Source organism: Balaenoptera acutorostrata, chromosome 8 (genome assembly GCF_949987535.1).
Source record: "Balaenoptera acutorostrata chromosome 8, mBalAcu1.1, whole genome shotgun sequence".
In the NCBI taxonomy this organism is placed as follows: domain Eukaryota; kingdom Metazoa; phylum Chordata; class Mammalia; order Artiodactyla; family Balaenopteridae; genus Balaenoptera; species Balaenoptera acutorostrata.
In genome coordinates this window covers 31,955,981-31,969,242 of record NC_080071.1, presented here as the reverse complement: position 1 = coordinate 31,969,242, position 13,262 = coordinate 31,955,981, and the positions used below count along the sequence as shown (strand labels likewise).

General features: G+C 50.6%; 1 protein-coding gene across 2 annotated transcripts in view; it reads right to left on the bottom strand.

Annotated features, from left to right (window-relative positions):
* The window catches only part of GAD1 (glutamate decarboxylase 1), a 41,402-nt gene that overhangs the window by 25,271 nt on the left and 2,869 nt on the right, over positions 1 to 13,262 (bottom strand). For both annotated transcript variants that reach the window (XM_057551962.1, XM_007183260.3), the window contains 3 exons: positions 10,759 to 10,821; positions 4,988 to 5,146; positions 3,422 to 3,664 (listed from right to left, as the gene is read on the bottom strand). In XM_057551962.1, coding sequence (XP_057407945.1) covers positions 3,422 to 3,664; positions 4,988 to 5,146; positions 10,759 to 10,821 — 465 coding nt within the window. The remainder of the gene's footprint in view (positions 1 to 3,421; positions 3,665 to 4,987; positions 5,147 to 10,758; positions 10,822 to 13,262) is intronic.

Genomic DNA, 13,262 nt, shown 5'->3' with positions numbered 1-13,262 from the left:
TTCAAGGCCAGATTTCAGACATTCATGTAGATTACTCTAAATAGCTTAAACTGGTCCATTTTGCTCTACTTGGCTCAGTGCCAACAAAATCTATGAGCTCTCCTACAACATAACTAATTTTGTTGAAGTCCATTTAAATATAAATATGTATATACATATATATATACATATACACACATACACAATACCCATTTGAAAACTTTTAACAACAAACATTTCATTTTAAGACAAGATTGAATGATAAATAAATGCAATCACACCATTTGACAATGTATCAAAATCACATCGCATAGCAGAGACAAAAGATGGACACGGACAGACAGACAGACTGACACAAATAACCCTCAAACAAAAGCGAAACAGTATCTCACGGTCTATTAAAATATAAAAGGACACAAAAGTCCCCCCAAACCTTACTTTCCTCTTATGGCTATAGCTTAATGAAGCCAAAATCTCATACCAGAATTGCTATCAAGAAACAAAATGACCTAGTTTAAATTTCAATTTCAACTGTCTATAGTCAACAAAAATACTAACAGATGATAGACGTGGTACTGAGCAGCACACGGCTTAGAGTCAGGTTGGAGAGAAAGAAAGAGTAATTTTTTAAAGTAAAATTTTTGAACAAATAAGTTTCAAAAAAAAAAAAGATGGAGGAAGAAATCTATTGATTAAGAGACATATTAAGCAATTGCAATGTGGAGGACTTACGTGGATCTTGATTCAAACTCTAACAAAATAAAACACTTATGACATTCATGAGACAATTGGAAATTTGAACACTGACTGAATATGTGATATTAAAAAATTATAAATTTTTTTGGATGTACCAATGATTATGTGGTTTTTTTAAGAGTCCTTGAGGATAAAAAATATTTATGAATGAAATAATACTATGCTGGAGATTTGCTTCCATATAGTATAGAAGAGAGGGGAGTGGGTGGGGTGTCAGGTGAAACTACACTGGCAAGAGCTGCTAATAGCTGAAGCTGGGTGTTGGGTATACAGGGTTCATTACATTATTTTATTTTTGTATAAGTTTAAAATTTCCACGATAAAAAGTTCACAAAAGGAAAACTAAGGAAGTCAGCATGTCTACTGTGACTGAGGGCTGACTAGCGTTTCTCTCAGTTCTTGGAGAATGTATATACATTGGTTCCTTTTACAGAAGTCTGTGTTAATTTGTAGGGAAATTTCCAAAGGCCATCATCATCCCTCCACAGACGCTTCCCAGATCAGTATGTTTTCATTCTAAAACCCTATTCATTATTCTGGCTGTGCATTAATACTCTTAAAAAATATCTTCCACTTCCACTGCACAATACCTGTGGGTTTACTCTATGGCTCCAGTAACTACATCTAAACTACAGACCAGCAACTAGGAAATGTGTTTTCCCATGAAAGCAACAGTACACTTTGCCAGGGTCAACACCCTGTGATGCAGGTTTCACATTGCCTGAAGACTATGAACTCTACAAATGCAAATATCTGCTTCTAGAAGCTGCTCTGAAGAACAGGGATGAATGGCTCCAGGCTAAGTATCTAATTGGATTCACACACTCGACTCTAGTAGGAGTCCATGCTTCTCTGACCACGTGCTACTTCAGTTTTGTAGGCGATAGGAGTTGCTATTATGACAAATCCATGTATTTTTCTTTGAGGGGCAAAACTATTCTGAGCTTTCATGATAAACGTACATGGTCTCATCTCTCTGATAAAGTGTTTGTGGCGTGAACTGACAAAATAAAAATAGTGGACCAAAGCTAGTCAAGCTAAAACATACACGGAGAATTCTGACTCTGTTTTTTTTCCTAGCCAAATAAAAACTTGATCTCCACCAGAAACAGATTAGCCATCAGACCAAGGTGAGATGTAACTAAATGGATGAGCATGCTTTTCTTTAAAAAGCAAACACAGACTTGTAATACAGTTGAGTCTTGTCCATCTTGCAGTTATTCAAGGAAGCTACACCTATACCAGTGGTGTTGGCAGACTTCAAAACCTGTTTGGGATTCATTATTTAAAAATGCCTCTTTGGCCAGCCTCATTATTTCATTATAACCCTTGTTTTTGACATCCAATAGCCTTACTCAGTCCTATTACGACACCCTCCCCAGTCATATCTTCAAATGACTAGGAAGAGTAAGCAGGATAATAAAGCAGAGAGAGAGAAAGAAAAAAGAACAAGAGGCTACCAGTCATGGCCTCAGGGGCTCCTCTGTGGGGACAACCATGCTATGGACTGCCAATTCCTGTACATCAGTCTGCCCAAGAGCTCAGGAGAGCCAGGCTGCAGTGGGGAAAGACGGTAGGGAGAAGAAACCACGGCTTGATTCCTAGGCTTAGAAAGAGCCAGACAGAGATCCCAAAAGTCCTTGAACTTGAGGCAAATGGAGAGTAACCACTTGGCCAGGATTGCTGAGTAGAGAGAGTTCCTATAACATGGAAAGGAGGCAACAGGGCGTCCTCCAGGGCTCCCTGTTGGAGATAGGATTTGGTGCCTCAGGATACCTGAACTCCAGAGGATGGAGTAGAATGCAAAGGGTGTGTAAGTGTGTGGCTTTTGGGCCTAGCAAATAGAGGGTGTGGTGGGTTGAACTGTGTCCTGTAAGAGATTGTTCAAGTGTTAACCCCTGATTCCTGTGACTTTATTTGGAAATAGGGTCTTTGTGGATGTAAACAAGTTAAGATGAGGCCATACTGGATTGGGGTAGGCGCTAATCCAAAGAAGAGAGAAACCTGGACACAGATTCTTGGAAAATGTCACGTGAAGATGAAGGCAAAGATTGGAGGGATGCATCTACAAGCCAAGGAATGCCAAGGAATTCCCACAACCATCAGAAGCTGGAAGAGGCAAGGATGGCTCCTTCCCAAGAGTCTTCAGAGAGAGCATGGCCCTGCAGACACCTTGATTTTGAACTTTTAGCCTCCAGAACTGTGAGATAATAAATTTCTGTTGTCTTAAGTCACCCAGATTGTGGTCATCTGTTGTGGCAGCCCTAGGAAACTAGTACAGAAAGAAAAGGAAATGGGCCCAATTCTCCCCAGTTTCAGGGACAGGCAAGGGTTGGATTTATCAGAATGAAGTAGGTGTGAAAATGGAAGCGAGAAAAGAAGTAGAGAATGGATCATTCTGCTCTCTTTAGGTTGTGAATAGCCTCAAACCAAGAATTAAAACTCTTTATACAGAACTTGACATAGCACCGTGTATCTGTATCTTTCAAATCTATTTTTACAACAATAAATAATGATGGGATTTTGTCACTGCATCTGGTGGTTCTGAGGTCATGGAGCGCTTTGCTGCCTTCCTTCACCCGGGTTTGTGTTTCTCCTTCAACATGACTTTGACATCCTGGCAATCGGCAAAGGTCTGACGCAGGGCAAGGTTGCCACTGCGTGTCAACCTGGCTCTCACCCTTACCTGTGCGGACGCCATATTTCAGGGTGTCTCTGCAGTCGACCAGGATCTGCTCCAGGGACTCAGGGTGGTCAGAGAGTTCCAGGTTGAAGCCCTCCATGCCTTCCAGCAGCTGGTGGGGGTGGTGGAAGTCCAGCACCTTGGTGGAGCGATCGAATGTCTTGCGGACGTAGTTGAGGAGTATGTCTACCACCTCCAGCAGGAACTGCACAGTTTGCTCCTCCCCGTTCTTAGCCGGAAGCAGATCTGGTTGGGGGGAAGCCCATGAGTGGTTATCACCTGACTCGTATCTGGATTTCCTCAGTCAGCTTAGAAATCCCTAATATGCGTATCTTTATAGGACTGATTTTCTTCCAGGATATGCATGCATTGAGAATCTGATGTACCATCTCCCCAGAACAATGTACATCGGTGTATACACAGAAGCACTGCATATATTCTCTGGGGGTTCACAGAGTTTCTGATAGTTAGGCTGCTCATAAATGAAACGCTTTGAGAAGCCACGAGCAGCCTGCCCCTGCAGTTATCCATTTGGGCACCTGTCAGGCGTGTGACAGATGGGGCGTCTGTCTTGCTCCCCTAGTACCAGGTGTGTCTCTGTACATCTGGCTCAGACACTAGGCTTTCGGTTTGGTGTTATGATGTGCTTGATCTGTTGCTGGTGGCGGGTGAGGCTTCTGTGGGTAGAGGCTGAGGTCACACCGAAGAGGATGGTTCTTTATGTTGTCCTTAGACAGAAAACTAGAACTGGAAGGTGGGAGAGGGAACTCCTGCCTCTCTCTTGACCTTACCTTTTAGGGCTTGGCCTCTGGGATGCCAGAGGTGACTCTGGGTTCTGGCCTCTGTTAGGCAGAGTCAGGCTGGGGGATAGCCAGGGGGGATAGCTGTAGGGGGCCCCAATTGAAGTTGTCAGCCATAGCTCAAGAACAGACTGGCTGTATACGATGCTCTGTGTCTATTCTTTGGATTATCTCTCCAAGGTTTAGTGAATCTTGTTTACTGTTCTGGTTTGGCCTCCATGGCTTGTGGGGAGTTCACGGAAGGGGGACGGGGGGTGGGTTTACCTTTGAGCTGGTCGGGAAGGACTGGGAAAGCACCTCCTGAGACCCTTGTTGTAGGGGCAGCGGTAATGAGTGAAAGATCTTCAAAAGGAAAATGACCTTCAGGACAGCACTTGGTCATGAGGCCCAACTACACAGCTTCCCACAGGGTGATTTTGTTGCTGTGGGCACCACCCTTGGAGGATAAATGCTATGGAGGGAATAGCTGGATTTTCGTACATGAAAGATTTCTTTGGATTCTGAGATTCTATGACTGTGTATTTGTCCCTGCAAGTATCTTTAGAGTTGGCTGTTTTACTGATTGCCCTCATCCAGCTTTCAAATGATGGAGACCTGGGCAATAGGGAAGGAGGGAGTATATTATATTCAAATGTTGGGAAAGCAGTTTCATGATGGTTCAGAGAGAATAATGACTTTTTTTGTAAAAGAAGCAAGATTTCAGGAAAAAGGAAGGAAACTCCAATAAGCAACCTACTGGATAGCACTAGGGCTGGGGGGTGGGGACTACCTCGAGCAAACAGGTTGGAGAAGTCGGTCTCTGTGCGCTGGAAGCGGCCATCCCTGTCGCTGTTTTCACAGGAAAGCAGATTCTTGGAGGACTGCCTCTCCTTGAAGGCGCTCACAAGCCTGCTCTTCTCTTCCAGGCTGTTGGTCCTTTGCAAGAAGCCTGTAGCACAAGAAGCTGGGTCAGAGGAAGGGCACCAAACTCCCAGCCTCGGAGGGTCAGCTGCTGGCCCAGGTCGACTCTCCAAGCAGGGTTCTCACTTTTCCTGAATAGAAGCTGAGTGTCTGTTTTATGTATAAGGGCTCTGGCACTGCTCGCCTCCAGGCGGGGAGGGGGCAGTGCCAAGTGTCATCAGTGGCACAGACCCAGTCATGCAAGAGAGAAAAACAGTAAGTGAAGCCCATTCTCCTCTGTGAACATGACAGTGAACGCAGAATTAAGTCAACTGGACAGCTTCCACTCCAGTAAGCAGCCCCAGGATGGGGTTTTAAGGGAAGGGACACAAACGGAGAGGATGCTGCCAGCTCTGGGTTTACGGGCTGTGCAACCTGAGGGAGGAGGGGGTGAGGACCAGCACTGAGGACTGGGGAAGATGCTTTCCTTGGACACCAGGTAAATGCTACCAGGGTTGAATGTAAGTTTAATTTTTCTGACCCAACACTGAAGGGCAGCTTTCCCTGTACCACCCCCTCTCCTTAAATAAAGGTATTGGAGAAAGAGACAAGAAAGCCTAAAATTTTATGTGTGGTGACATTTAATTCCGTAAATACTTATTGAGCACCCCTTGTGGAAAAGGACTTTACTAAGCATTTAGGACCAGGGACAGATAAAGATAAATGAAACAGATCCCCTCTTGTCCAGGAGCTTGCAGATTGGCAGATGGTGACCAACAATGTAATAAAGCTAGAAAGCCATCCAAAAACTCCACAGAGATGAACTCTGAGCCCAGGGTGGGAGTCAAAGCACCTCCCCCCTGCCCCTCAGAAGGAGTGGAAATCTCTCCTGCCTGAGGTGAGCAGTGCAAACACTACCAGTGGCAAACCCAGAAGCAGGCTGAGCTGAAAGGGCTGAGGCTCTGCCAACCAGGAGCACATTTCCTCTCTCAGTACCTCCACCTGTCCCTTCTGGGGCTCGGGACCTGCAGACCCGCTCCCTCCCTCAGCATCTCCTCCAATTCAGCCTCAATCTTAGTCCGAAATGCAACACCCTGAAAAGAGGAAGAAAGTTCTAAGCTTCTTGGTGACCCCAAAGCTGTATTTGTAGATACCAAGATCCTTGGGGAATCACATACGTCACAAGGCAGGCTTGGAGGAAAGTCCCGGGAGGTTCGACGAGAGGCAAGTTAATCTGGGGAATTCAGCTTTACTTCCCCAGGGCTGCAATTCAGTGGTGAGGGGTGGAGGAAGGAGGGATGCAGGGGGAAGGCTGCAGTGATTAGAATCCTCCCCCACACAGAAGCAGGGTCTATTTTTGGAGGGAAGAATAGGAAAGCAGAGGCACCAGGCCTTTCATTATTCCCAGCACCTTTAAAACTTATCACTAAAGCTCTAAAGGACATCAGAAGGGGGGAAATACACTATAATAGAGCTCCACACTTGGATATGAAGATGGGGGCGGTGTATCCTCCCCTTCACCTCTGCTCCTACTTTCTGAATTCCTCCTCCAAATCCCCAGAGTCCAAAATGAGAAGCTAGCACTCATTTGCCAGAGGGATGCAGGACCACCTGGCTCCTGAGTGAGACTGCCCCCCTACACCCAGAACAGGCAGCAGTGGAATTTGTTTCAGGCAGGCTGAGAAGACCAAGTGCCCTAATGGAGGTGAGGTCCTTAGGTCTCTGACCTCTGGTTGGTTCTGACTCACTCCCTGGGAAAGTCTCTGCCTTGAAACCCCTTAGCAACTCCTTTCCTAGGTGGGAAAGGACCTAGGACCTGCATTTGGGCTTTGGATATTATCTCCAAAGGAGTTCTTCTCACAGGCATTCCCAGAGGTGTCCTGATAGGAATGAAAGATGACAATTAACGACACAACTTTAAACCTGCATCCCATTCCTGGACCACACTTCCTGGTGTGCACAAGGAGTTAGTGTTTTCTATACATCTTATCATTATCCTATGCAAAGCACACTTATATTGCATTATAATTTGTGTTAAAAACCATTAATTTGCTAATATAAACACTTAATGGATATTATTTTTGGAATATCACTTTTTTGGAAGGTATTTGTTTTCTAAAATATTGGGAGCCTCAAAAACAAGGTCAAGGACCTGGGCCTCTCTGGGCTCTGAGAGGCTCTGGAAGTTCATATGCTTCTCCAAGGATAATGAGGTGGTGGATGACATTGAGGTCGGTGCTTTGATGACCTCCCTGGCTAGCAAGGGGTCCTGGAAGCAGAGGTCCCTGAGACTAGAGCAGACTGTACTCCCTTTTGCTCTATACCTCAGCTATAAGGACCTAGTTTAAGGTAACTTAGCTGAACATTCTTAAGTGGCACAGAGGCAAGTGGAGGGGAGCCGAAGCTGCGGTAAGCTTTGGCCCAGTCGTAGCACCCTGGCTAGCTTCCACCTATGAGCCGAGGGCGATCCTGCTGCTGGTCCTCACAGCTGCCCCCAAACTCAAAGGCCTAATCAGCCCCGTGAGAGGGGGGAGGTGTGAGGAACTAGAACACCTGGGTCAAGCTGGTTGTTTCCAAGTGGGGTTTCAAACTGAGCCTGGCATAAGGGCACCTGGCCAAGGGGGCAAGTGAGGCCTGAAGCCCAACCCCCTTGCTATCTCTTACCAAGCTGTAGCATGGAGTTCCATCACCCTAGAGGAAGGGGCTCTTTTCCTGATTTTTCTGGGCTATAAGTACCCTGCCAGATCTCTCCCCCACCTCAAACTTTTTTTTTTTAATTTCAAGAGAAGCCATAATAAATACAGAATATTTGAAATGTATGTTTAAAAGTTGGTGACTGACACAAAATTAAACACACACACAAACACACGCACTGCATGGGCTAAATAAAACAGCTCAGGGGCTGTAACTGGCAGCCAGTCTGGGACCTCTGAATACAGAAGTGATTGAGGCCCAAGGACACACTGGGAAGTGAGCAGAGCCCAGAGCCAGAACTTAGGGCTCCCTGCATCTCCTTCTATTTAGGTCATGCTATCATGCCTGTAGCCACCCGGCTCTCTACCTCTTGGCAAGACCTTGGGTTTCTTCTGGCTGACTGCCTTCCCACGGGATTCTGCCTCCGGAGCTAAGGGTTCCACTGGTGAGACCAGGGGCCTTCCTTGCAGCTTTGTCTTCCTGGGGGGTGGGGGGGTGGGGATCCAGGAGAGGGGGTAGGAGAGGGGGTGGGGTGGAATCTTGGCAAGGGCAATGGAGGGGTCCCCCAGGGCAATGGATCTGGAAATGAGAAGATGACCATTAGTCCCTCAACTCTCTTAAGGTGAAAGGTCAAACCAACCTGGAGAGTGTCAGGTCAAGAGGGCACCTTTCAAGCCCGTGAAGGTCTGGGATGAAGGGAGTGGGGGTATCTGTGTGTGGAGGAGGGGAGGGGTCTGTGGATTCAAGTCAAAACCAAAGACTGCACTTTGCCTCTGGTAACTAGACTAAAATGGAAAGCCAGAGTTGGCGCAAAGTATGGAAAACAAATCCTCCCGTTGTTTTGTTTCCTTTCAGAATCAAACCTATTGTAAATCCTCCTAACCTGTGGCCCCCAAAGCATGCGTATTAGCAGAAGGCAATTGCCCCTCAACACACTACCAGCCCTCTCCTGTCACAGGGGTTTCAACTTTCCTGAAATTAATGTTGGGGAGGTGGGTAAAAACAGAGAAGAAACTCCCTGAGGATGGTAGCCCCCAAACGCCCAAGACCTCTCCCTCAGGGGAAGCTGATGCAAACCTCTATTCCCTAATTCCCATACCCCTGTGCCTGGACATCTATTCTGGGACCCAGGGATGCTCCTGCCCCTTTACCTTTTCGGGTCACTTCGGGTGTGTCCCCAAAGCGGCGTTTAGACCTTCTCTTCTCCCCAGACCCTGAGGGTCTGCAGTCGGGGCGGCAGGGGGCACCGCCCAGGGCCCAGGCCGGGAAGCGGGGATGGGGATGGATGAAGGCCGCTGGCTAGGCAGGCGTAGGACCGCGAGGAAAGCAGCACTCACCCCAAGCCTCCCCCACCCTGTCCAAGACCGTGTGGGCGCCCAGGGCTCGCTCAGTTCTGCTTGCCCGGCTGCATGACAATGACGGCTGCTGAAGCCGAGCGCCGCGGCCGCCGAAGGGACCTGGCGCGAAACGGGCCATTAAGCCGGGAATGGCGGCGGGGGGAAGGGGGCTATTTATAGAACAAAGCTCGGCTGCCGCCAGCTGCCCCCGCGCGGGGACGCTGCCCAGGCCTCGCGCCGCGGGCCTCGCGTGCTGGGGAGAGGGCCAAACCCCGGGGCCTCCCCGCCGCAGGGCTGGGCTTTCCCTGCAAAACGGCTAGGTCCTGGAGTCGAGCAACCCTTCCTCACCGTAAAGCTGCTTCTGGGATCAAGGGGACAGAGCCCCAGAAACGCAGGGAGGGCGCCGCGCCGCAAGGCGGGGAAGGGAGGGTGACTCCCAAAAGCTGCTAAGTAACTCCTCTCGCTCCGGCCACAAACTCTCGCCTCCCTGGGGCCCCGGGATGCAGGACAGCTGGGAAGATCAGGCCCGGAGACCACCGGCTCGCCGGCCCACTCTCGGGCGCTCCGGGGGCTGGGCGGGCGTGCCTACGCCTGCGCCGCCACTATCTCCAGCGCGCAGCAGCTGACGGATGGCCTTTTAATAAGCCCCACGTTAATCTTACCCCGCCTCTCCACCCCCTGACCCGGGACGTCCGTATTTTCTGGCCCGATAAGGCTAGAAATTTTAGACGGTGAAATGTAGCAAGGAAAGCAAGTTCTCATTGTTCAGCCGGAGCCACTCAGCTGTGTCCCTTCGAACAAATCTCCCTTTTTCCTTAAAAAAAAAAAAAAAATTACACCCCTTGGGCGTTTTCATTTTAGATCCTTACGTCTCCGGAGAGCAGTTCTTTCTCCCGTCCAGCTCCCAGATCTATTTTCCTTCCTCTCTAGCAAATCGTGCCCGATACCCCCTTTCCGTCTTGCGGCCCCACTCCCCCTCTGCCCCCTTTCCCTTCCCTCCTCTCCTTCAAGGGCAAGCTCCGCAAACCCTCTAGCTTGCACCGCCCGCACCTCCTCCAGGCAGGCCACCGAGGGCTGCAGGCAATCCTTTCTCTTGGCCTCCAAGGCCTCAAAGAACGAAACCTGAATCCGTTTTGACATCTCGGGCAAAAATATCCAGCCGAGGAAGCCACTTTCAACGCGCGATGGTGGAGAGGGAAGGAATACGACGCGCCAGCTACCGTCTAAGGCGGATGTCTTGCCTTGGGCCTGCTCTCCAGTAAACCCGGACCTTTTTATGCCGCCTTTGCGTCGCGTAGGCCGAGCGCAGGGGTCAGAACAGCCTAAGCGCCGGGCAAGATGAGCGGGGCTGTCGCGCGGGGGCGCTGTGCTCGCGCCCAGCTATGGGAGCCCCGAGGTCTCAAGTAGCCCAGGACCCCCCATCGGAAAAGGTCCCTCGGGGGCACGTCAGGAGAGGGCAGAGGAAGGTCAAGGCCAGTAGAGGAGCGTCTCTGCCGGGCGTACGGGCTGTAGACACTAGAAAACAGACCCAAGAGCCAGGATTCCCTTCCGCGTACGTCCCACTCTCCCAAACCCGCAAAACCCGCTCGCCTCGCAGCCCTTTGGGGCCCCAGCCGGCCCTTTCACTTACCACAGATCTTCAGCCCCAGTTTTCTGGTGCATCCATGGGCCACGCCGCACCAGGTGTCATACGCTAGAAACCAAGAGACGTGCGATCAGTGAGGCTCGGACAGTCCGGCACCCGGCCGAGGGCAAAGGTTTTCTGGGTAGGGTAGGGGCAGGTCTTCGCCAGTGCGCCTCATTAAAAAGCTCTTTCCCGAAAGGAGCTAAGAGCCAGATCTTTGGGCCGACGGGGAGACTCGTGCCCCCCGAGACCCCACCACACTCCCTTCCTGCTCCGACCTCGGGTACAGAACAGTGTCTCTGAGAGGCCACGCACCCAGCGCCCCGCCCGGCCTCCCAGCGACTACGATGGGGTAGCCGCCAAGGCGGGGTCGGAGTGGGACAGGGCTGACCGCAGGTGCAAAGGTTCAGGCCCGGCTCCTCGAGTTGCCCAACACCCACCCGCAGGCCCAGTCCCTTGGTCTCCGCCCCGCAGACTCGAAGGGCAACCACAGCGGCTGGGAAAGGGAACACAGAGACATCTGGGACCAACACGTCTCATAGTTTCTTGGCGGGTCTCCAGCCGAGTGGCAGCTTAAAATAAACTGGCATGAAATGGGGTCGCGGAAGAGTTCAGGAATTAATTGGGTGAAAAATAGTATTTGACTAGATGATCGGGCTCGCATGGCTGCTCTTCAGTGGGACCGGGGAGTCGGCAAGACAATAGTGCGCCTCGGGTCCTCATGCCCTGCCCCCTCTTCCCAACCTGCCCCTCATTAACCCTTCCCTTGGACGTCTCGGATCTGGAGCAGGCGAAGGCGAAGGGAATCAGACACTTTTTCTCTAGGTCTGAATCGCGGATTCAGGTGCTGCCGTGTTCTCAGACTCCTCAGTGTCTATCCTGCCCTCGGGGTTCAACTTCCAGCCAGAAGCACGGGGGTGCCTGCAGAGCCTGCATGCGAGCCGGTGTAGTGGGCCTAGCCTGAAATTCCCCTCGGATTCCTCATAGCAAGGCGCCTCCAATCACTCCCATCCCCCACCCCATCCGGGCCGGTGCCTTCAGCCGGGCGCGAGTGTTTGCTGCGATAAGGAGAGTGACATCCATTAAACCCGAGGCACAACAGAGCCCCAGCGGGGAGAAGAACTAGCCCGACGTCAATGAGAGAGCGTGTCACAGATGGAGTTCCTGCAACAGACAGTAGTAAATCGGTGCGAAAGCTAAACCCTAACAAAAATGCCTGGCAGGTAAAGAGCTATTTTCATCCGATAGAGTGCTTTCATTTTAAACGCCATCTCACCTAATCCTCATAACCCTATGAAGCAAGAGGAGTGTTAATCTAAGACTCACTTTTACAAATAAAAACACTGAAGCTCAGAGAGGCTAGGAGAGTTTTCCAAGGTCACTCAGCTGTGGCGTTGGAGTTCAGACCCATTGCACTGCCTTTTAGAGTTGGGGATTGCAGTGAAAGAAAGGGAAAGAGAGGTGGGAAGAGGAAGTGAGAGAGATCCTTTGACGTAGCCAGAGTAAGGAAGACCAAGTGGCTGAGAACAAGGAGGAGGCTTCGCTGGAGCAAGAGGTCGAGTAAGGTTGTGCGAATTGAGCAACGCCACCTCCCAGGAGACCCTGGAGGGGCAGAGAAGCAGAGCCAGCTGGGCGGGCGAGGATGTGTCTGCAAGGGAGGGCAAGGATGGGTAGAGAGCCAGGCGTGCGCACACAGCCTAGAATGCTCACGGCGGTTGGGCTGTCGGGGCCGGCGGCGGCGTTCTCAGGACAGGTGCTGCAGGCTCTTCCTGGGCCCAGTTCTCGGCTATCTTCCCTCCACCCTGGCGAATTCCGGGCGCGCCCGGCCATGAGCGAACTCGGGTCAGCTCCTCTGCTGGGTCTGGGACCCGCGGTAGGGCACATGGGCTCCGCTGCTGGTTGCCTCTGGGAAGTAGGGGCGCAGTAGGGGTGCAGGACTCGAGGGTGGGTGAACACAACGGCCGCCCACCCCTGCCAGACAGCAAAGAAAGGGGCAGGAAATGTGGAGAGAACTGGAAAAGAAATCCATCAGGGCCAGAGCAACAGACAAAGGCGCGCAGGCCTCCCGTTTCTCTTGGCCTATTCCGACCAGCTCTCGTAGCCAGTGCCCGGCTCTCGCGCCACCAAGGCTGGCGGCTTTCCTGAGCCCCTCTTTGTTGTGTGGGTAATTGTAGCTTGCCTCGGGGGCGGGGAGAGGGAGCTGCAAAGGGAACTGGAACGCCGCCTAAGAATTTAAGAGAAGGCCTCCAGCCGGGAAGCCAAGGGCAGCACCTAGGGGTTGGATAGAGGGCTTACCCGATACCCCCCCGCGCCAACCTTCGTTGATGGGAACAGTTGATGTTTTCTCAAGCTTATAGAAAGTGCTATAAAAGCGAAGCAATGAGCCCTCCTTCTAACCACAATGCCATCCCTAAGCCCTTTTATATAGAAATTCTGGGGCCGTTACTATCTGGAGCTCATGGATTTGGAGGGAGCGCATTTCAATCCAAAGTGGAAAAAGGAAAACAATT